This window comes from Salvelinus namaycush, unplaced genomic scaffold (genome assembly GCF_016432855.1).
Source record: "Salvelinus namaycush isolate Seneca unplaced genomic scaffold, SaNama_1.0 Scaffold230, whole genome shotgun sequence".
Lineage (NCBI taxonomy): Eukaryota > Metazoa > Chordata > Actinopteri > Salmoniformes > Salmonidae > Salvelinus > Salvelinus namaycush.
The window spans coordinates 1-25185 of record NW_024059120.1 but is presented as its reverse complement, the minus strand read 5'-3'; the positions used below and the strand labels follow the sequence as shown (position 1 = coordinate 25185).

The 25185-nt window shown below is 43.0% G+C and overlaps 1 protein-coding gene across 1 annotated transcript in view; it reads right to left on the bottom strand.

Moving 5' to 3' along the window:
* The window catches only part of lad1 (ladinin), a 42830-nt gene extending 21272 nt beyond the window's left edge, over positions 1 to 21558 (bottom strand). Inside the window, exons 1-2 of the mRNA XM_038984326.1 lie at positions 21523 to 21558; positions 5522 to 5567 (exon numbers count right to left, since the gene is read on the bottom strand). Of these exons, the coding sequence (XP_038840254.1) occupies positions 5522 to 5567; positions 21523 to 21539 (63 nt within the window). The 5' untranslated portion in view covers positions 21540 to 21558. The remainder of the gene's footprint in view (positions 1 to 5521; positions 5568 to 21522) is intronic.
* Between the last annotated feature and the right edge of the window lie 3627 nt (positions 21559 to 25185).

Genomic DNA, 25185 nt, shown 5'->3' with positions numbered 1-25185 from the left:
GTGAATAGGTGCTGACCTAACATAATGATATGTTGTGCTTTCGTCGGACACTGTGGTGGTATTAACAAGTTTATCTTTAAAATGGTGTAAAATACTTGTATGTCTGAGGAATTTTAATTATGAGATTCTGTTGTTTTGAATTTGGAGCCCTGCACTTTCACTTGCTGTTGTCATATCGATCTTGTTAACGGGATCCCAGCCGTAAGAAGTTAATGTGAGTCTGGAAGGAGAGTTTACAGTCTAGCCAGACACCTAGGTATTTGTAGTTGTCCACATATTCTAAGTCAGAACCGTCCAGAGTAGTGATGCTGGACGGGCGGGCAGGTTCGGGCAGCGATCGGTTGAAGAGCATGCACTTAGTTTTACTGGCATTGAAGCTGGTCTGAAGGGTTGTTAACACAGTGTCCAAAGAAGGGCCAGAAGTAACACAGAATGGTGTCGTCTGCATAGAGGTGGATCAGAGAATCACCAGCAGCAAGAGAGACATCATTGATGTATACAGAGAAGAGAGTCGGCCCGAGAATTGAACCCTGTAGCACCCCCATAGAGACTGCCAGAGGTCCTGACAACAGGCCCTCCGATTTGACACACTGAACTCTATCAGAGAAGTAGTTGGTGAACCACGCGAGGCAGTACATTGAGAAACCAAGGCTGTTGAGTCTGCCGATAAGAATGTGTTGATTGACAGAGTCGAAAGCCTTGGCCAGGTTGATGAATACAGCTGCACAGTATTGTCTCTTATCGATGGCGGTTATGATATCGTTTAGGACCTTGAGCGTGGCTGAGGTGCACCCATGACCAGCTCGGAAACCAGATTGCATAGCGGAGAAGGTACGGTGGGATTCGAAATGGTCGGTAATCTTTTTGTTAACTTGGCTTTCGAAGATCTTAGAAAGGCAGGGTAGGATAGATATAGGTCTGTAGCAGTTTGGATCTAGAGTGTCTCCCGCTTTGAAAAGGGGGATGACCGCAGCAGCTTTCCAATCTTTGGGAATCTCAGACGATGGGAAAAAGAGGAGATAATTTCAGGATGATAATTTTAGAAAGAGAGGGTCTCCATTGTCTAGCCTGGCTGATTTGTAGGGGTCCAGATTCTGCAGCTCTTTCAGAACATCAGCTATCTGGATTTGGGTGAAGGAGAAAATGGGGGAGGCTTGGGCGCGTTGCTCTGGGGGGTGCAGGGCTGTTGACCGGGGTTTGGGGTAGCCAGGTGGAAAGCATGGCCAGTCGTAGAAAAATGCTTATTGAAATTCTCAATTATAGTGGATTCATCGGTGGTGACAGTGTTTCCTATCTTCAGTGCAGTGGGCAGCTGGGAGGAGGTGCTCTTTACAGTGTCCCAGAACTTTTTTTGAGTTGGTGCCACAGCACGCAAATTTCTGTTTGAAGAAGCTAGCCTTAGCTTTCCTAACTGACTGAGTATATTGGTTCCTGACTTCCCTGAAAAGTTGCATATCGCGGGGGCTATTTGATGCTAATGCAGAACGCCACAGGATGTTTTTGTGCTGGTCAAGGGCAGTCAGGTCTGGAGGGAACCAAGGGCTATATCTGTTCCTGGTTAAATTTTTTTTTGAATGGGGCATTCTTATTTAAGATGGTGAGGAAGGCACTTTTAAAGAATAACCAGGCATCCTCTACTGACAGGATGAGGTCAATATCATTCCAGGATACCCGGGCCAGGTTGATTAGAAAGGCTTGCTCGCAGAAGTGTTTTAGGGAGCGTTTGACAGTGATGAGGGGTGGTTGTTTGACCGCAGAGCCATTACAAATGCAGGCAATGAGGCAGTGATCGCTGAGATCCTGGTTGAAAACAGCAGAGGTGTATTTGGAGTGCAGGTTGGTTAGGATGATATCTATGAGGGTGCCTGTGTTTACAGATTTGGGGTTGTACCTGGTAGGTTCATTGATCATTTGTGTGAGATTGAGGGCATAACGCTTAGATTGTAGGATGGCCGGGGTGTTAAGCATGTCCCAGTTTAGGTCACCTAACATCACGAGCTCTGAAGATAGATGGGGGGCAATCAATTCACATATGGTGTCCTGGGCACAGCTGGGGGCAGAGGGTGGTCTATAGCAAGCGGCAACAGTGAGAGACTTGTTTCTAGAAAGGTGGATTTTTAAAAGTAGAAACTCGAATTGTTTGGGTACAGACTTGGATAGTAAGACAGAACTCTGCAGGCTATCTCTGTAGTAGATTGGAACTCCGCCGTATTTGGTAGTTCTATCTTGTCTGAAAATGTTATAGTTAGGGATGGAGATTTCAGGGTTTTTGGTGGTCTTCCTAAGCCAGGATTCAGACACGGCAAGGACATCAGGGTTGGCAGAGTGTGCAAAAGCAGTGAATAAAACAAACTTAGGGAGGAGGCTTCTGATGTTAACATGTATGAAACAAGGCTTTTACGGTTACAGAAGTCAACAAATGAGAGCGCCTGGGGAATAGGAGTGGAGCTAGGCACTGCAGGTCCTGGATTAACCTCTACATCACCAGAGGAACAGAGGAGGAGAGGAGGATAAGGGTACGGCAAAAGGCTATAAGAACTGGTCGTCTCGTACGTTCGGAACAGAGAGTAAAAGGAGCAGGTTTCTGGGCACGGTAGAATAGATTCAAGGCATAATGTAGAGACAAAGGTATGGCAAAATAGGTATAGTGGCCCAAGAAATTGGCCGATGGATCTCTTCAGTTAACAGTTCGATATGCTCAGCTAGCGGGCCGCCGCTAGCAGGCTAGCAGATGGGCATTCAGGGGACGTCGCGACGTTGTAGCCAGTTGAAGAACCCCCTCGGGCAGATTACATCGGTAGTCCAGTCGTGAAGGATCGGTGGGGCTCCGAACCGGCAGTAAAAAGGGGTCCAGGCCAATTGGCAAAATAGGTATTGTAGCCCAGGAGTGGCTGATGGACCTCTTCAGCTAGCCGGGAGATGGGCCTAGCATGGGCTAGCTTCAGGCTAATTGGTGCTTGCTTCGGGACAGAGACGGTAGCCAGAAGTAGCCACTCGGATAGCAGCTAGCTAGCTGAGATGATCCAGGTGAAAAGGTTCAGAGCTTGCGGTAGGAATCCAGGGATAACCTCAGGAGGTTCAGCGTGGCAGATATTGTTTTTCTACCCTTACTACCCGGGGGCATCAGGAAGTCCAGGATCCAGTTGCAGAGGGAGGTGTTTAGTCCCAGGGTCCTTAGCTTAGTGATGAGCTTTGAGGGCACTATGGTGTTGAACGCTGAGCTGTAGTCAATGAACAGCATTCTCACATAGGTGTTCATTTTGTCCAGGTGGGAAAGGGCAGTGTGGAGTGCAATTGGGATTGCATCATCTGTTGATCTGTTGGGGCGGTATGCGAATTGGATGGGTCTAGGCTTTCCAGGATGATGGTATTGATGCGAGCCATGACCAGCCTTTCAAAGCACTTTATGGCTACCGACATAAGTGCTAGTCATTTAAGACGGTTACCTTCGCTTTCTTGGGCACATGGACTATTGTGGTCTGCTTGAAACGTTGGTATTACAGACTCGGTCAGGGAGAGGTTGAAAATATCAGTGAAGACACTTACCAGTTGGTTAATGCTGAGTACACGTCCCGGTAATCTGTCTGGCCCCGCTCAGTTTTCTCACGCAATTGCATAGCATATTCATCTTCTGCACATCTACCATTCCAGTGTTTAATTGCTATATTGTAATTACTTCGCCACCATGGCCTATTTATTGCCTTACCTCCCTTATCCTACCTCATTTGCACACACTGTATATAGACTTTTTCTATTGTATTATTGATTGTATGTTTGTTTTACTCCATGTGTAACTCTGTGTTGTTGTATGTGTCGAACTGCTTTGCTTTATCTTGGCCAGGTCGCAATTGTAAATGAGAACTTGTTCTCAACTGGCCTACCTGGTTAAATAGCGGTGAAATAAAAAAATAAAAAAATACAGTATATAGAAATGTTGAGCAACATGAGCTCATGGGCTCTCATTAAGTGTTTGATTAGATTTTAAATTACATTTGTATTGATGTCAGAGTGATTAGAAGGACAATAGAGTGCTGAGTACCAGGACGTTAGAAGGTTTGGTAGACTACTAATGACCATCCGCAGCATCAGAGCTTGGAGAAGTCTAATTAGTGACTAAACAGTCACATGGGATTTGACTGCCATCATGACTGGCAGTAATACGGTCACTGTAACAGTCCACCCCATTGGGTATCTCACCGCACAGATTAAAAGTACATTTACATTCTAAAACTTCTGACAGACAATGTCTTTATTTCCCAGAAGGCTATTGAGTTCTTTTTCTTTTACATTTAAGATATGACTCTTCTGTTGTGCTGTCGAATTTGTGAATTTTGTCTCTTGTATAATTAGTTTATACTGGATTAAGTTTACCGTTTTGTTAACTGTAATTTCATTAGCTATGTTCCAAAACTCCCTCCATCTTCTGCCTATATCAATTACTTTTAAGTCTGATTTCAGTACTTCATATTTTTTTCTAAGAGATTGTCAGTTGGCTTTCTGCAAGGTTTTGTATGTCTTACCAATCATATGAGTGTATTTTTCTTTGTCAAATAGGATTCCCTCAACCTCGCTCTGATGTCCAAAAGCTTTCTGGATGAAATTTGATGATATAAAACATATAAGTTGCAAATATTGGCCAGTCCAAAATTTATTTTTTAATTCTGTCATGGAAATAATTGTATTTCCTGTTACCAAGTCATTTCCAGTTTCAATGCCTTTAATTTTCCATGTAGACCAATGGATTGTTCTATAGGGTTGTGTTTTCAGGGTTATTGTAGAACCCATTTCATGAAGTTCATGAAGTTTCTTAGCTCCATCCTTTGAAAACAAACACGTGAAAAGATTCTGGGGATGAGCATGCTTCAATATTTACCCATTCTTCCTCTTTAGTGCATTTAACATTATGTTGCAAGTAAAAGCCTTTGGTGGCGAGCACAATTCCAAATCTGGAAGATTAAACCCACCCTCAGATTTAGGTACATTTAAAACTTCCCTTTTAATTCTATGAGTTTTTTTGCCCATATGAAGTCTGTAATGGCCGAGTGTACGTTTTGTATGTTCAGTCCATTGTAATGAGCAGTGTATCGCCTAATGTGAAAACAGCGTAATATTCTGTCATTTACAATACTGTACCATATTACATTCAAAGGACAATTTTGAAATGTTAGATTTTTTTGCTATTGGATTAACTGGTTATTAAAATAACTAAATTGAGAAGTTATCATTATGTTTTGGAGATTAAATCAATGTTCTAATGGTATTTCACAGTAAATTTATATTTTGGATTAATGGTTATGTGGTGAAATATGTTTTCATGGCAACAAAGAAACTAGACATGTCTTGCCTAGTTAATAAAAAAAAAATAAAAAAAAATGAATGCACAATATGAGACGTTTCAGGTGTTACCAGGTAGGCGTTTTGTACGAATAGTTGTAAAAAATTCACACATACACCAAAGCGATAGAAAAATCATATTTTTTATATCATAAACCCCTGACCTTTAACCCAAACTTTAACTCACCGAGCTACTGGGTTCAAATGTCTTGGAGGCCATCCGGACGCTGGCACTAAGAGAGAGAGACACAGAGAGAGATTGAGAGGAGAGAGAGGAGAGAGAGAGAGAGAGAGAGAGAGAGAGAGGAGAGAGATAGAGAGATTGAGAGAGATTGAAAGGAAAGAGAGGAGAGAGAGATTGGAGAGGAGAGCGATAGAGAGAGATTGAGTGGAGAGAGATTGAGAGGAGAGAGATGGAGAGGAGAGATAGAGAGATTGAAAGGATAGAGAGGAGAGATTGAAAGGATAGAGAGGAGAGATTGGGAGGAGAGAGAGATTGAAAGACAAAGTTGGAGAAAATAAAAGATAATTGATCATCAACCATAACAGCCATGATGTAGCAAGGATCACAGTCAGAGGTGTGTATGTTAGCGCTCTGCTACCCGACCAGAACCCGACATTATACATCGGCTTAGCGCAGGGTAGGGCCTGTTTTTTCACCAATATCTGGTTTGGTTTATTAATTCGACCATTTTAAAAACAAGCACACATAGAACTTGAAAAAGACATACATGCAAATGAGTACAATCATTGAGGATAACACAAAGTCTGGGACTTATTTCCATTGTGGTCCTCTTGAGACAAGATGGCCTGGCAAGATCCAACACAGAGAGATAATAAAACATAAAAACAAAGAAGAACATCCATCTCATCATTGCAGTTGCATCGTAAGAAAGTACCTTATCCAGCACCTGTTTCAGCACATATGATCAAGACCTGGTCGTCCCTAACATGGAACATAATATAGAACACTAATAGAACAGGATAGAACTACATCAATGTAAAAACGGCTACATATCAATACACACAAACTACAGTACCTAGGTCAAATAGGGGAGATGCATTTTGCCGTGAGGTGTTGCTGAATCTGTTTTTTAAAACCAGGTTTTCTGTTCATTTGAGCAATATGAGATGGAAGAGAGTTTCATGCAATAATGCCTCTATATAATACGGTACACTTTTTTGAATATGCTCTGGATTCGGGGGCTGTGAAAAGACTCCTGGTGGCATGTCTGGTGGGGTAAGTGTGTGTGTGTCAGAGCTGTGTGTAAGCTGACTATGCAAACAATTTGGGATTTTCAACACATGAATGTTTCTTATAAAAAGAAGTGATGCAGTCAGTCTCCCCTCAACTCTTTGCCAAGAGAGACTGGCATGTATAGTATTAATATCAGCCCTCTGATAACAACGAAGAGTAAGACGTGCTGCTCTGTTCTGGGCCAGCTGCAGTTTAACTAAATCTAATTTTATTTGTCACATGCGCCGAATACAACAGGTACAACCTTACAGTGAAATGCTTCTTAACCAACAAAGTTTTAAGAAGTTTTAAGAAAAAAAGTGTTAAGTAAAAATTGAAAATAAAAGTGTTTTTCAACCACTCCACAAATGTCTTGTTAACAAACTATAGTTTTGGCAAGTCCGTTAGGACATCTACTTTGTGCATGACACAAGTACTTTTTCCAACGATTGTTTACAGACAGAATATTTCACATATAATTCACTGTATCACAATTCCAGTGGGTCAGAAGTTTACATACACTAAGTTGACTGTGCCTTTAAACAGCTTGGAAAATTCCAGAAAATTATGTCACGGCTTTAGAAGTTCTGATAGGCTAATTGACATTATTTGAGTCAATTGGAGGTGTACCTGTGGATGTATTTCAAGCCCTACCTTCAAACTCACTGCCTCTTTGCTTGACATCATGGGAAAATCAAAAGAAATAAACCAAGACCTCAGAAAAAAATGGTAGACCTCCACAAGTCTGGTTCATCCTTGGGAGCAATTTCCAAACTCCTGAAGGTGCCACGTTCATCTGTACAAACAATAGTAAGCAAGAATAAACACCATGGGACCACGCAGCCGTTATACCACTCAGGAAGGAGATGCATTCTGTCTCCTAGAGATGAATGTACTTTGGTGCGAAAAGTGCAAATCAATCCCAGAACAACAGCAAAGGACCTTTTTAATTTTTTAAAATTTAATTTCACCTCTATTTAACCAGGTAGGCCAGTTGAGAACAAGTTCTCATTTACAACTGCGACCTGGCCAAGATAAAGCAAAGCAGTGCGACACAAACAACAACACAGAGTTACTCATGGAATAAACAAACGTATAGTCAATAACACAATAGAAAAAGTCTATATAACTTGCAGACTTGTTTACGTGTTGCTGTGCGTTTTGTTGCCAACCTTACTTTGCTACCTGACAACTTTACGGTTTTTACTTTTTAATTACCGTTTATATTTTTAGTTTTTCCCTCACTCTACTTTTTTCATTCAACTTTTTCACTCCGAACGCTTTATCTGGACATGGTTCGTCAGGACTTCCACCAGCCGAAGCTAAGTAGTAACATTAACATGATGCCTTCTAATTGCAGTCGCTGTACTCATAATATACAGGAGAACGATCGCCTTATGGTGAGGATAGCCGTGTTGCAAGCCCAGCTTCAGACGCAATCGTTAGGCAAGGGTAATTTAAGTGTAGAAAAGGATGAAACAGCGTCTGTGGCACCAGTAAGTACAGATAGTAGTATAAATCCCCTCGCACAATCCTCGCAGCCGGACAACTTTCTCATGGCTTCTGGAGGGAAATGCTGTAGGAATGCTCAACCGGTGTCGCTCATTCAGCCGACAGAAACTTTCAACCGGTTCTCCCCATTAAGCATCAGGTCGGAGTCAGAGGCCGAGCCTTCTCTGGTCTCTACTCCTCGCGTTACGGGGTCTGAGACGCCGAAGCTTCCCACCATTAGCTCTGACAAATTGAAAACGCTAGTCATTGGCGACTCCATTACCCGCAGTATTAGACTTAAAACGAATCCTTCCAGCGATCATACACTGTTTACCAGGGGGCAGGGCTACCGACGTTAAGGCTAATCTGAAGATGGTGCTGGCTAAAGCTAAAACTGGTGAGTGTAGAGAGTATAGAGATATTGTTATCCACGTCAGCACCAACGATGTTAGGATGAAACAGTCAGAGGTCACCAAACGCAACATAGCTTCAGCGTGTATATCAGCTAGAAAGATGTGTCGGCATCGAGTAATTGTCTCTGGCCCCCTCCCAGTTAGGGGGAGTGACGAGCTCTACAGCAGAGTCTCACAACTCAATAGCTGGTTGAAAACTGTTTTCTGCCCCTCCCAAAAGATAGAATTTGTAGATAATTGGCCCTCTTTCTGGGACTCACCCACAAACAGGACCAAGCCTGGCCTGGTGAGGAGTGACAGACTCCATCCTAGCTGGAGGGGTGCTCTCATCTTATCTACGAACATAGACAGGGCTCTAACTCCTCTAGCTCCACAATGAAATAGGGTGCAGGCCTGGCAGCAGGCTGTTAGCCAGCCTGCCAGCTTAGTGGAGTCTGCCACTAGCACAGTCAGTGTAGTCAGCTCAGCTATCCCCATTGAGACCGTGTCTGTGCCTCGACCTAGGTTGGGCAAAACTAAAGATGGCGGTGTTCGCCTTAGCAATCTCACTAGAATAAAGACCTCCTCCATTCCTGCCATTATTGAAAGAGATTGTGATACCTCACATCTCAAAATAGGGTTTCTTAATGTTAGATCTCTCACTTCAAAGGCAGTTATAGCCAATGAACTAATCACTGATCATAATCTTGATGTGATTGGCCTGACTGAAACATGGCTTAAGCCTGATGAATTTACTGTGTTAAATGAGGCCTCACCTCCTGGTTACACTAGTGACCATATCCCCTGTGCATCCCGCAAAGGCGGAAGTGTTGCTAACATTTACGACACATTTCAATTTACAAAAAACCCCGACGTTTTTGTTTTTTGAGCTTCTAGTCATGAAATCTATGCCGCCTACTCAATCACTTTTTATAGCTACTGTTTACAGGCCTCCTGGGCCATATACAGCGTTCCTCAATAAGTTGCTATCGGACCTTGTAGTCATAGCAGATAATATTAAAATGTTTGGTGACTTTAATATTCACATGGAAAAAGTCCACAGACCCACTAAAAGGCTTTCGGAGCCATCATCGACTCAGTGGGTTTTGTCCAACATGTCTCTGGACCTACTCACTGCCACAGTCATACTCTGGACCTAGTTTTGTCCCATGGAATAAATGTTGTGGATCTTAATGTTTTCCTCATAATCCTGGACTATCAGACCACCATTTTATTACATTTGCAATCGCAACAAATAATCTGCTCAGACCCCAACCAACGAGCATCAAAAGTCGTGCTATAAATTCTCAGACAACCCAAAGATTCCTTGATGCCCTTTCAGACTCCCTCTGCCTATCCAAAAACCAGTTAAACACCTAACTGAGGAACTCAATTTAACCTTGCGCAATACCCTAGATGCAGTTGCACCCGTAAAAACGAAAAACATTTGTCATAAGAAACTAGCTCCCTGGTATACAGAAAATACCCGAGCTCTGAAGCAAGCTTCCAGAAAATTGGAACGGAAATGGCGCCACACCAAACTGGAAGTCTTCCGACTAGCTTGGAAAGACAGTACTGTGCGGTATCGAAGAGCCCTCACTGCTGCTCGATCATCCTATTATTCCAACTTAATTGAGGAAAATACGAACAATCCTACATTTATTTTTGATACTGTCGCAAAGCTAACTAAAAAGCAGCATTCCCCAAGAGAGGATGGTTTTCACTTCAGCAGTAATAAATTCATGAACTTCTTTGAGGAAAAGATCATGATCATTAGAAAGCAAATTACGGACTCCTCTTTAAATCTGCGTATTCCTCCAAAGCTCAGTTGTCCTGAGTCTGCACAACTCTGCCAGGACCTAGGATCAAGGGAGACACTCAAGTGTTTTAGTACTATATCTCTTGACACAATGATGAAAATAATCATGGCCTCTAAACCTTCAAGCTGCATACTGGACCCTATTCCAACTAAACTACTGAAAGAGCTGCTTCCTGTGCTTGGCCCTCCTATGTTGAACATAATAAACGGCTCTCTATCCACCGGATGTGTACCAAACTCACTAAAAGTGGCAGTAATAAAGCCTCTCTTGAAAAAGCCAAACCTTGACCCAGAAAATATCAGACTGTGGCTCTGCATCTGTCCTCGTGCTACTAGACCTTAGTGCTGCTTTTGATACCATCGATCACCACATTCTTTTGGAGAGATTGGAAAACCAAATTGGTCTACATGGACAAGTTCTGGCCTGATTTAGATCTTATCTGTCAGAAAGATATCAGTTTGTCTCTGTGGATGGGTTGTCCTCTGACAAATCAACTGTACATTTCGGTGTTCCTCAAGGTTCCGTTTTAGGACCACTATTGTTTTCACTATATATTTTACCTCTTGGGGATGTCATTCGAAAACATAATGTTAACTTTCACTGCTATGCGGATGACACACAGCTGTACATTTCAATGAACCATGGTGAAGCCCCAAAATTTCCCTCGCTAGAAGCCTGTGTTTCAGACATAAGGAAGTGGGTGGCTGCAAACTTTCTACTTTTAAACTCAGACAAAACAGAGATGCTTGTTTTAGGTCCCAAGAAATAAAGAGATCTTCTGTTAAATCTGACAATTAATCTTGATGGTTGCACAGTCGTCTCAAATAAAGCTGTGAAGGACTTCGGCATTACTCTAGACCCTGATCTCTCTTTTGACGAACATATCAAGACTGTTTCAAGGACAGCTTTTTTCCATCTACGTAACATTGCAAAAATCAGAAACTTTCTGTCCAAAAATGATGCAGAAAAATTAATCCATGTTTTTCTTACTTCTAGGTTAGACTACTGCAATATTCTACTTTCCGGCTACCCGGAAAAAGCACTAAATAAACTTCAGTTAGTGCTAAATACGGCTGCTAGAATCCTGACTAGAACCAAAAAATTTGATCATATTACTCCAGTGCTAGCCTCCCTACACTGGCTTTCTTTTAAGGCAAGGGCTGATTTCAAGGTTTTACTGCTAACCTACAAAGCATTACATGGGCTTGCTCCTACCTATTTTTCCGATTTGGTCCTGCCGTACATACCTACACGTACACTACAGTCACAAGATGCAGGCCTCCTAATTGTCCCTAGAATTTCTAAGCAAACAGCTGGAGGCAGGGCTTTCTCCTATAGAGCTCAATTTTTATGGAATGGTCTACCTACCCATGTGAGAGACGCAGACTCAACCTCTCAGTTGAGTCTCAACCTTTAAGTCTTTACTGAAGACTATGCATATATGATGAACAGAGAGTAGCAGAAGCGTAAAAAGAGGGGTTGGCGGGTGGTGGGACACCATGCAGATAGCCCGGTTAGCCAATGTGCGGGAGCACTGGTTGGTCGGCCCAATTGAGGTAGTATGTACATGAATGTATAGTTAAAGTGACTATGTATATATGATTAACAGAGAGTAGCAGCAGCGTAAAAAAGAGGGGTTGGGGGGGCACACAATGAAAATAGTCCGGGTAGCCATTTGATTACCTGTTCAGGAGTCTTATGGCTTGGGGGTAAAAACTGTTGAGAAGTCTTTTTGTCCTAGACTTGGCACTGTGGTACCGCTTGCCATGCGGTAGTAGAGAGAACAGTCTATGACTGGGGTGGCTGGGGTCTTTAACAATTTTTAGGGCCTTCCTCTGACACTGCCTGGTGTAGAGGTCCTGGATGGCAGGCAGCTTAGCCCCAGTGATGTACTGGGCAGTACACACTACCCTCTGTAGTGCCTTGCGGTCAGAGGCCGAGCAATTGTCGTACCAGGCAGTGATGCAACCAGTCAGGATGCTCTCAATGTTGCAGCTGTAGAACCTTTTGAGGATCTGAGGACCCATGCCAAATCTTTTAAGTTTCCTGATGGGGAATAGGCTTTGTCGTGCCCTCTTCACGACTGTCTTGGTGCGTTTGGACCATTCTAGTTTGTTTTTGATGTGGACACCAAGGAACTTGAAACTCTCAACCTGCTCCACTACGTCACTGGGCAGCTCACGGCTGTGCTTCCCTTTGTAGTTTGTAATAGTTTGTAAGCCCTGCCAAATCCGACGAGCGTCGGGAACCGGTGTAGTACAATTCAATCTTAGTCCTGTATCGATGCTTTGCCTGTTTGATGGTTCGTCGAAGGGCATAGCGGGATTTCTTGTAAGCTTCCGGGTTAGAGTCCAGTTGAAAGCAGCAGCTCTACCTTTTAGCTAAGTGCAGATGTTGCCAGTAATCCATGGCTTCTGGTTGGAATATGTACGTGTGGTCACTGTGGGGACGACGTCATCAATGCACTTATTGATGAAGCCAGTGACTAATGTGTTGTACTCCTCAATGCCATCGGAAGAATCCTGGAACATATTTCAGTCTGTGCTAGAAAGAGTCCTGTAGCTTAGTATCTGCTTCATCTGACCACTTTCTTGTCGACCGAGTCACTGGTGCTTCCGGCTTTAGATTTTGTTCGTATGCAGGAATCAGAAGAAAATAATTGTCAGATTTGCCAAATGGAGGGCGATGGAGAGATTTGTACGCATCTCTGTATGTGGAGAAAAGTGGTCTAGAATTTTTGCACATTTAACATGCTGGTAGAAATGAGGTAAAACGGATTTGAGTTTCCCTACATTAAAGTCACTGGCCACTAGGAGCGCCGCCTCTGGATGAGCGCTTTCCTGTTTGCTTATGGCCGTATACAGCTCATTTAGTGCGGTCTTAGTGCTAGCATCGGTTTGTGGTGGTAAATAGACAGCTACGAAAAATACAGATGAAAACTCTCTTGGTAAATAGTGTGGTCTACAGTTTATCATGAGATACTCTACCTCAAGCGAGCAAAACCTCAAGACTTCCTTAGATTTTGTGCACCAGTTGTTGTTTACAAATATACATAGACCGCCACCCCTTGTCTTACCAGAGGCCACTGCTCTATTCTGCCAAAAAAGCTTAACACCCGCCAGCTGTATGTTGTTCATGTCGTCGTTCAGCCACGACTCGGTGAAGCAGATTACAGTTTTTAATGTCCCGTTGGTAGGATATGCGTGATCGTAGTTCGTCTATTTTATTATCGATTGATTGTACGTTGGCTAATTGGACCAATGGTAAAGGTAGATTACCCTCTCAGCGTCGGATCCTTACAAGGCACCAGGACCTTCGTCCCTGTCTCTTTCTGCTGCGAATGATGGGGATGAAGGGCTTGTCGGGTGTCTGAAGTAAATCCTTCCCTTCCTTCTACGACTCGTTGAAGAAAAAGTATTCCTCCAGTACGGGGTGAGTAACCGCTGTCCTGATATTTAGAAGCTCTTTTCGGTCATAAGACACGGTGGAAGAAACATTATGTACAAAATAAGTTACAAATAAAGTGAAAAAACATACACAAAACATACACAATAGCACAATTGGTTACAGGATCGTAAAACGGCAGCCATCTCCTTCGGCGCCATTAGGTCAACTAGGTCTTTCTTTGCAGCACTTCAATGGACCATAAAAAAGAAAAAACACCAGTCTCAATGTCAACAGTGAAGAGGCGACTCCAGAATGCTGGCCTTCTAGACAGCACAGAACAGGGCAAACTGGCTCTGCAAAGAAAAAGCCATATCTCAGACTGGCCAATAAAAATCTAATATTAAGATGGGCAAAATAACACAGACACTGTACAGAGGAACTCTGCCTAGAAGGCCAGCATCCCCGAGTCGCCTCTTCACTGTTGACATTGAGACTGGTGTTTTGCGGGTACTATTTCATGAAGCTGCCTTTTGAGGACTTGTGAGGCGTCTGTTTCTCAAACTAGACTGTCCTCTTGCTCAGTTGTGCACCGGGGCCTCCCACTTCTCTTTCTATTCTGGTTAGAGCCAGTTTGCGCTGTTCTGTGAATGGAGTAGTACACAGCGTTGTACGAGATCTTCCGTTTCTTGGCAATTTCTCGCATGGAATAGCCTTCATTTATCAGAACAAGAATAGATTGATCAGTTTCAGAAGAAAGTGCTTTGTTTCTGGCCATTTTGAGCCTGTAATCGAACCCACAAATGCTGATGCTCAACTAGTTTAAAGAAGGTTTTATTGCTTTATTGCTTTATTGCCAGTTTTATTGCTTCTTTAATTAGCACAACTGTTTTCAGCTGTGCTAACATAATTGCAAAAGGGTTTTCTTTTTTGTCTTTTATTATTTCTTTTTTTTATCCCATTTTCTCCCCAATTTTCGTGGTATCCAATCGCTAGTAATTACTATCTTGTCTCATCGCTACAACTCCCGTGCGGGCTCGGGAGAGACGAAGGTCGAAAGCCATGCGTCCTCCGAAGCACAACCCAACCAAGCCGCACTGCTTCTTAACACAGCGCGCCTCCAACCCGGAAGCCAGCCGCACCAATGTGTCGGAGGAAACACCGTGTACCTGGCCCCCTTGGTTAGCGCGCACTGCGCCCGGCCCGCCACAGGAGTCGCTGGAGCGCGATGAGACAAGGATATCCCTACCGGCCAAACCCTCCCTAACCCGGACGACGCTATGCCAATTGTGTGTCGCCCCACGGACCTCCCGGTCGCGGCCGGCTGCGACAGAGCCTGGGCGCGAACCCAGAGACTCTGGTGGCGAAGCTAGCACTGCGATGCAGTGCCCTAGACCACTGTGCCACCCGGGAGGCCCGCAAAAGGGTTTTCTAATGATTAATTAGCCTTTTAAAATGATAAACTTAGATTAGCTAACACAATGTCCCATTGGAACACAGGAGTGATAGTTGCTGATAATGGGCCTCTGTACGCATTCCATTAAAAATCTGCCATTTCCAGCTACAATAGTAATTTACAACATCAACAATGTCTACACTGTATTTCTGATCAATTTTATGTTATTTTAATGGACAAAAAATGTGCTTTTCTTTCAAAAACAAGGACATTTCTAAGTGACCCCAAACCTTTGAACGGTAGTGTACATTTTCTCAACAACAGGTTATGGTCAATAATATCAGTCTGCATTGCAATCTCACAGTACAGCTCCCACAATCTTTTTCTTGTTAATTTCTTTCAACCAATCGTCATTCATTTGTGTCAGTGCAGTACATGTTGAGTGCCCTTCTCTATAAGCATGCTGTAAGTCTGAAAAATGACATTGAATTTGTTAGCAACAGTTTGCTAAGAGCTGGCAGCAAGCCGATAGGTCTGCTGTTAGAACCAGTAAAGGCCACTGTACCACTCTTGGGTAGCAGAATGACTTTGGCTTCCCTCCAGGCCTGAAGACAAAGACTTTCCTCTCGTCTCAGATTAAAGATATGACAGATAGGAATGGCTATAGAGTCAGATTAAAGATATGACAGATAGGAGTGGCTATGGAGTCAGCTACCATCCTCAGTAGCTTTCCATCTAAGTTGTCAATGCCAGGAGGTTTGTCATTATTAATCGATAACAATCATTTTTCCATCTCTCCCACACTACCTTTACAAAATTGAAACTTGCAATGCTTTTCTTATACATTTATCTGTGCATGAGTACGATGACTCACTGTTCGCTGTTGGCATTTCCTGCCTAAATTTGCCCACCTTGCCAATGAAGTAATAATTAAAATAATTGGCACAATCAAATGGTTTTGTGATGAATAAACCATCTGATTCGATGAAGGATGTTGAATTTGTCTTTCTGCCTAGAATTGTATTTAATGTACCCCAAAGTGTGTATTTTTTGATAATTATTTTTGTCATTGACCTAGGCTTCATAATATAGTTTTGTCTTCTTGTTGTTTAATCACATAATTTCTCAATTTACAGGAAGTCAGCCAGTCAGATGTGGTGTCAGAATTATTAGCCCCTCCTTTTGCCCATCTCTTCTTCAATTCCTCATCAATCCATGAAACAGTTCTAACAGTCAGTTTCAAGGTAGATGTTTAGCAATAATTGGAAGGAGCAATTTAATAAATTCATCAAGTGCAGCGCCTGGATGCTCCTCATTAATCACATCAGACCAACACATATTTGTAACATCATCTACATAAGAGTCACATCAAAATATTTTTTATTGATCTTTATACACTATTTTAAACCTTTTGGAACTTTGGTTTTCCTGGATATAGACACTAAATTGTGATCACTGCATCCAATGGGTACAGACACAGATTTAGAACAAAGTTCTACAGTACTAGTAAAATGTGATCAATACATGTGGAGGATCTTGTTCATGTCGTTTTCTAAACAGCCTGGGAGGTTGATTAATAACCTGAACCAGATTACAGGCACTGGTTACAGTGAGAAGCTTCCTGTTGAGCGGACAGATCATAAAAACCTGTCAATATTCAGGTCCCCAAGAAAGTAGACCTCTCTGTTAACATCACATACACTATCAAGAATTTTACACCTTATTTAGAAACTGACTGTCAGCACTTGGTGGCCTATAGCAACAACCCAAATGAGTAGGCTTAAGATGAGGCAGGTGAACCTGCAACCACAACACTTCAATAACACTTGACATGAGACCTTCTCTAAGCATTACAGGGATATAGCTCTGAATATATATATATTGTGGTATCCCAGGAGGTCTACCACGGGGGATAGTAATAGAGGGGAGGTACGTGAGGCGATGTTGGCTCCCTCTGCTGGGAATACGGGAGCTGGGCACCCCGACACGGACAGCTCTAAGTGGAGGTATTTAGAGGAAAGTGCCAACCAGCCGTGGAGGCCAAATAAAAGGAGCACGGTGGCACACCGCGGGGGAGAACGGGGAGAGACCGACGCCAAGCGAAAGGAGAGAACGGGGAGAGACCGACACCAAGCGAAAGGAGAGAACGGGGAGAGACCGACACCAAGCGAAAGGAGAGAACGGGGAGAGACCGACACCAAGCGAAAGGAGAGAACGGGGAGAGACCGACACCAAGCGAAAGGAGAGAACGGGGAGAGACCGACACCAAGCGAAAGGAGAGAACGGGGAGAGACCGACACCAAGCGAAAGGAGAGAACGGGGAGAGACCGACACCAAGCGAAAGGAGAGAACGGGGAGAGACCGACACCAAGCGAAATGAGAGAACGGGGAGAGACCGACGCCAAGCGAAAGGAGAGAACGGGGAGAGACCGACGCCAAGCGAAAGGAGAGAACGGGGAGAGACCGACGCCAAGCGAAAGGAGAGAACGGGGAGAGACCGACGCCAGGCGAAAGGAGAGAACGGGGAGAGACCGACGCCAGGCGAAAGGAGAGAACGGGGAGAGACCGACGCCAAGCGAAAGGAGAGAACGGGGAGAGACCGACGCCAGGCGAAAGGAGAGAACGGGGAGAGACCGACGCCAGGCGAAAGGAGAGAACGGGGAGAGACCGACGCCAGGCGAAAGGAGAGAACGGGGAGAGACCGACGCCAAGCGAAAGGAGAGAACGGGGAGAGACCGACGCCAGGCGAAAGGAGAGAACGGGGAGAGACCGACGCCAAGCGAAAGGAGAGAACGGGGAGAGACCGACGCCAAGCGAAAGGAGAGAACGGGGAGAGACCGACGCCAGGCGAAAGGAGAGAACGGGGAGAGACCGACGCCAAGCGAAAGGAGAGAACGGGGAGAGACCGACGCCAGGCGAAAGGAGAGAACGGGGAGAGACCGACGCCAGGCGAAAGGAGAGAACGGGGAGAGACCGACGCCAAGCGAAAGGAGAGAACGGGGAGAGACCGACGCCAAGCGAAAGGAGAGAACGGGGAGAGACCGACGCCAAGCGAAAGGAGAGAACGGGGAGAGACCGACGCCAAGCGAAAGGAGAGAACGGGGAGAGACCGACACCAAGCGAAAGGAGAGAAGGGGGACCGAGCCAAACCTCAGTCATTTTCTTTGTTTATTTTCTGTTTTAGTAAAGCTGTTTTTGCAGACTAAAACCTCCCTGTGTCAATCGCTGCAAGCTCAACCCAACACCCCACGGTTTACCACATAATATATAAATATAGCCACACACATAAGAACTCCAGTCTATCCTATAGATGTTGTATCCTTGTATTGCTACTGCTGTATAGTCTCAGAAATGGCTAATATATGAATGTTATCTGATGTCAGTTATTGATTTCATGAACCTTATTTCTAAGGCTCCATATATTAATATGGGATATTTAAAGCCCTTTCCTGGGTAGCTGATCTGAGATAGACATAATATGGAAAAGAGCAAACAAAGCAAGATAAAACATATATACATTCACCAGGCCAATAATGGTGTGTGTGTGTGTGTGTGTGTGTGTGTGTGTGTGTGTGTGTGTGTGTGTGTGTGTGTGTGTGTGTGTGTGTGTGTGTGTGTGCGCACTGTGGGGGTTGAAGCTATGAGCCTATAGGCTTGGCTCGCTCATCGCTTCCAGGCTTTTGGGAGGGTGGATGGACAATGAGCCTGTCATAGCGGATGTAAGCATTGTCCCCACGTGCTCTGGCAGCTTTCAGGGCTGGGATCAGTTCTTTCCTCTTCTGGTGCACAGCTTCAGGATAGTCCTCGTTGAGGAAGATATACGTTCCTCTCAAGTTCTTGGCTCTTTCCAGAACAGCTGCCTTGTCCTAGAACCTCAGGAACTTGACCACTATCAGCCTGGTTCTGTCACCTGGGCCGGTGGTGGGTTTTCCAGTCCTGTGGGCGTGTTCCACCTCAATCTTTCTGTGGTCCATCTTCAGTTTCTCAGAGATCATTTCTAGTTACTTTGTCCTCAGTCTCCATTCAGGTCTCATGTGGATATTCTGCAATTCCGCTGTTCCACCTTGATTGTCCCTTGAGATAATCTGATTTCTCCGTCATTCTTATCATATATTCACATACAGAACTGATGTTCTCTCTCACTGACTTACAGAATGCTGTCATCTTGCTGTTCTCCTGTTGAAACTCATTGAGCTGACCCTGGGAGAACTGATAACCGTTCTTCAGGTCCTGGACCTCTCTGGTCAGGTCGTCCATTCTGTTATTAGTAGAATCCACCAGTATTGTTCTTCAGGTCCTGGACCTCTCTGGTCAGGTCGTCCATTCTGTTATTAGTTGACTCCACCAGTATTGTTCTTCAGGTCCTGGACCTCTCTGGTCAGGTCGTCCATTCTTTTATTAGTTGACTCCACCAGTATTGTTCTTCAGGTCCTGGACCTCTCTAGTCAGGTCATCCATTATTTTATTAGTTGACTCCACCAGTATTGTTCTTCAGGTCCTGGACCTCTCTGGTCAGGTCGTCCATTCTTTTATTAGTTGACTCCACCAGTATTGTTCTTCAGGTCCTGGACCTCTCTGGTCAGGACGTCCATTATTTTATTAGTTGACTCCACCAGTATTGTTCTTCAGGTCCTGGACCTCTCTGGTCAGGTTGTCCATTCTGTTATTAGTAGAATCCACCAGTATTGTTCTTCAGGTCCTGGACCTCTCTGGTCAGGTCGTCCATTATTTTATTAGTTGACTCCACCAGTATTGTTCTTCAGGTCCTGGACCTCTCTGGTCAGGTCGTCCATTATTTTATTAGTTGACTCCACCAGTATTGTTCTTCAGGTCCTGGACCTCTCTGGCCAGGTCGTCCATTCTGTTATTAGTAGAATCCACCAGTATTGTTCTTCAGGTCCTGGACCTCTCTGGTCAGGTTGTCCATTCTTTTATTAGTTGACTCCACCAGTATTGTTCTTCAGGTCCTGGACCTCTCTGGTCAGGTCGTCCATTCTTTTATTAGTTGACTCCACCAATATTGTTCTTCAGGTCCTGGACCTCTCTGGTCAGGTCGTCCATTCTGTTATTAGTAGAATCCACCAGTATTGTTCTTCAGGTCCTGGACCTCTCTAGTCCATTCTGTTATTAGTTGAATCCACCAGTATTGTTCTTCAGGTCCTGGACCTCTCTGGTCAGGTCGTCCATTCTGTTATTAGTAGAATCCACCAGTATTGTTCTTCAGGTCCTGTACCTCTCTGGTCCATTCTGTTATTAGTTGACTCCACCAGTATTGTTCTTCAGGTCCTGGACCTCTCTGGTCAGGTCGTCCATTCTGTTATTAGTTGACTCCACCAGTATTGTTCTTCAGGTCCTGGACCTCTCTGGTCCATTCTGTTATTAGTTGACTCCACCAGTATTGTTCTTCAGGTCCTGTACCTCTCTGGTCAGGTCGTCCATTCTATTATTAGTTGACTCCACCAGTATTGTTCTTCAGGTCCTGTACCTCTCTGGTCCATTCTGTTATTAGTTGACTCCACCAGTATTGTTCTTCAGGTCCTGTAACTCTCTGGTCAGGTCGTCCATTCTGTTATTAGTTGACTCCACCAGTATTGTTCTTCAGGTCCTGGACCTCTCTGGTCCATTCTGTTATTAGTTGACTCCACCAGTATTGTTCTTCAGGTCCTGGACCTCTCTGGTCCATTATGTTATTAGTTGACTCCACCAGTATTGTTCTTCAGGTCCTGGACCTCTCTGGTCCGGTCGTCCATTCTGTTATTAGTTGGACAAAAACTTGAAGCTATTTTCTTGTTGTTGTAACAACTCTTTTTGTTTGTTAAAAGAAATCCTTCACCTGTGATAGAGAGAAACCCCTGTTCCCACTGGCATTGGTCTCTTTCATGGTAGCAACGTAGGCTGTGACTCCTTGCAGTTCCAGACAGGGAAGGTCACAGGGAAGGTCACAGGGAAGGTCACAGGGAAGGTCACAGGGAAGGTCACAGGGAAGGTCACAGGGAAGGTCACAGGGAAGATGGAAACAGCAACAAACAGCAGGAATCGGATCAGCCACAAGCCCGGGCTGCGTTCAAGCCCTCAAGGAAACCCCTCTAGCTTGATAGGCAGCTAGGCTAGCTACTAAGCCAAGCAGCTCCTCAAACCCAGATTTGGTCGGCAGGACAGATAGCAGCGGTCCCAGCAACTGATGCCAACCACGTAGCGGGATCCAAACTCAAAAGGTAGCTAGCTAGTAACCAAACACTTTTTCAGAGACTTTCAAAACAACAAAGCTCTCTCTCGTTCTGCGTTCAAAAGGAAGTGACGACATGCACTTGATGGCCAGTCATTCAGTCTTTCAGAATACCTCAAACATGGCCTTAAATTTGGCAGAAGCAATCGGGCAATGGTGAATGTCATGGGCATGGATAGGGCTCGGGCTTATCTAATGTGTGTGTGTGTGTGTGTGTGTGTGTGTGTGTGTGTGTCTGTTACCTCCTCTGTAAAGGCATGCTTTCCTCCTCTTTCTTCCTCAGCATCTGTGGACAGAGAAAGCATGTGTGTGTCAGTGAGGACAGAGTGTGTGTGTTTGTGTGTGTGTGTGTGTGTGTCAGTAAGGACAGAGAGTGTGTGTGTGTGATGGTAAAGACAGTAGTACTGTATGTAATATATAACCTGTGTGTGTGTGTGTGATGGTAAAGACAGTAGTACTGTATGTAATATATAACCTGTGTGTGTGATGGTAAAGACAGTAGTACTGTATGTAATATATAACCTGTGTGTGTGATGGTAAAGACAGTAGTACTGTATGTAATGTATAACCTGTGTGTGTGATGGTAAAGACAGTAGTACTGTATGTAATATATAACCTGTGTGTGTGATGGTAAAGACAGTAGTACTGTATGTAATATATAACCTGTGTGATGGTAAAGACAGTAGTACTGTATGTAATATATAACCTGTGTGTGTGATGGTAAAGACAGTAGTACTGTATGTAATGTATAACCTGTGTGTGTGTGTGTGATGGTAAAGACAGTAGTACTGTATGTAATATATAACCTGTGTGTGTGATGGTAAAGACAGTAGTACTGTATGTAATGTATAACCTGTGTGTGTGATGGTAAAGACAGTAGTACTGTATGTAATATATAACCTGTGTGTGTGATGGTAAAGACAGTAGTACTGTATGTAATATATAACCTGTGTGTGTGTAAAGACAGTAGTACTGTATGTAATATATAACCTGTGTGTGTGTAAAGACAGTAGTACTGTATGTAATATATAACCTGTGTGTGTGTGTGTGATGGTAAAGACAGTAGTACTGTATGTAATGTATAACCTGTGTGTGATGGTAAAGACAGTAGTACTGTATGTAATATATAACCTGTGTGTGATGGTAAAGACAGTAGTACTGTATGTAATGTATAACCTGTGTGTGTGATGGTAAAGACAGTAGTACTGTATGTAATGTATAACCTGTGTGTGTGATGGTAAAGACAGTAGTACTGTATGTAATATATAACCTGTGTGTGTGATGGTAAAGACAGTAGTACTGTATGTAATATATAACCTGTGTGTGTGATGGTAAAGACAGTAGTACTGTATGTAATATATAACCTGTGTGTGTGATGGTAAAGACAGTAGTACTGTATGTAATATATAACCTGTGTGTGTGATGGTAAAGACAGTAGTACTGTATGTAATATATAACCTGTGTGTGTGATGGTAAAGACAGTAGTACTGTATGTAATATATAACCTGTGTGTGTGATGGTAAAGACAGTAGTACTGTATGTAATATATAACCTGTGTGTGTGATGGTAAAGACAGTAGTACTGTATGTAATATATAACCTGTGTGTGTGATGGTAAAGACAGTAGTACTGTATGTAATATATAACCTGTGTGTGTGATGGTAAAGACAGTAGTACTGTATGTAATATATAACCTGTGTGTGTGATGGTAAAGACAGTAGTACTGTATGTAATATATAACCTGTGTGTGTGATGGTAAAGACAGTAGTACTGTATGTAATATATAACCTGTGTGTGTGATGGTAAAGACAGTAGTACTGTATGTAATATATAACCTGTGTGTGTGATGGTAAAGACAGTAGTACTGTATGTAATATATAACCTGTGTGTGTGATGGTAAAGACAGTAGTACTGTATGTAATATATAACCTGTGTGTGTGATGGTAAAGACAGTAGTACTGTATGTAATATATAACCTGTGTGTGTGATGGTAAAGACAGTAGTACTGTATGTAATATATAACCTGTGTGTGTGTGTGTGATGGTAAAGACAGTAGTACTGTATGTAATATATAACCTGTGTGTGTGATGGTAAAGACAGTAGTACTGTATGTAATATATAACCTGTGTGTGTGATGGTAAAGACAGTAGTACTGTATGTAATATATAACCTGTGTGTGTGATGGTAAAGACAGTAGTACTGTATGTAATATATAACCTGTGTGTGTGATGGTAAAGACAGTAGTACTGTATGTAATATATAACCTGTGTGTGTGATGGTAAAGACAGTAGTACTGTATGTAATATATAACCTGTGTGTGTGATGGTAAAGACAGTAGTACTGTATGTAATATATAACCTGTGTGTGTGATGGTAAAGACAGTAGTACTGTATGTAATATATAACCTGTGTGTGTGATGGTAAAGACAGTAGTACTGTATGTAATATATAACCTGTGTGTGTGATGGTAAAGACAGTAGTACTGTATGTAATATATAACCTGTGTGTGTGATGGTAAAGACAGTAGTACTGTATGTAATATATAACCTGTGTGTGTGATGGTAAAGACAGTAGTACTGTATGTAATATATAACCTGTGTGTGTGATGGTAAAGACAGTAGTACTGTATGTAATATATAACCTGTGTGTGTGATGGTAAAGACAGTAGTACTGTATGTAATATATAACCTGTGTGTGTGATGGTAAAGACAGTAGTACTGTATGTAATGTATAACCTGTGTGTGTGATGGTAAAGACAGTAGTACTGTATGTAATATATAACCTGTGTGTGTGATGGTAAAGACAGTAGTACTGTATGTAATATATAACCTGTGTGTGTGATGGTAAAGACAGTAGTACTGTATGTAATATATAACCTGTGTGTGTGATGGTAAAGACAGTAGTACTGTATGTAATATATAACCTGTGTGTGTGATGGTAAAGACAGTAGTACTGTATGTAATATATAACCTGTGTGTGTGATGGTAAAGACAGTAGTACTGTATGTAATATATAACCTGTGTGTGTGATGGTAAAGACAGTAGTACTGTATGTAATATATAACCTGTGGTGTGTGATGGTAAAGACAGTAGTACTGTATGTAATCTATAACCTGTGTGTGTGATGGTAAAAGACAGTAAGTACTGTATGTAATATATAACCTGTGTGTGTGATGGTAAAGACAGTAGTACTGTATGAATAACCTGTGGTGTGATGGTAAAGACAGTAGTACTGTATGTAATATATAACCTGTGTGTGTGATTGTAAAGACAGTAGTACTGTATGTAATATATAACCTGTGTGTGTGGATGGTAAAGACAGTAGTACTGTATGTAATATATAACCTTGTTGTGTGTGATGGTAAAGACAGTAGTACTGTATGTAATATATAACCTGTTGTGTGTGATGGTAAAGACAGTAGTACTGATGTAATATATAACCTGTGTGTGTGATGGTTAAAGACAGTAGTACTGTATGTAATGTATAACCTGTGTGGGTGATGTAAAGACAGTAGTACTGTATGTAATAGTATAACCTGTGTGTGTGATGGTAAAGACAGTAGTACTGTATGTAATGTATAACCCTGTGTGTGTGATGGTAAAGACAGTAGTACTTATGTAATATAACCTGTGTGTGTGATGGTAAAGACAGTAGTACTGTATGTAATATATAACCTGTGTGTGTGATGGTAAAGACAGTAGTACTGTATGTAATATATAACCTGTGTGTGTGATGGTAAAGACAGTAGTACTGTATGTAATATATAACCTGTGTGTGTGTGTGTGATGGTAAAGACAGTAGTACTGTATGTAATGTATAACCTGTGTGTGTGATGGTAAAGACAGTAGTACTGTATGTAATATATAACCTGTGTGTGTGTTTGTGATGGTAAAGACAGTAGTACTGT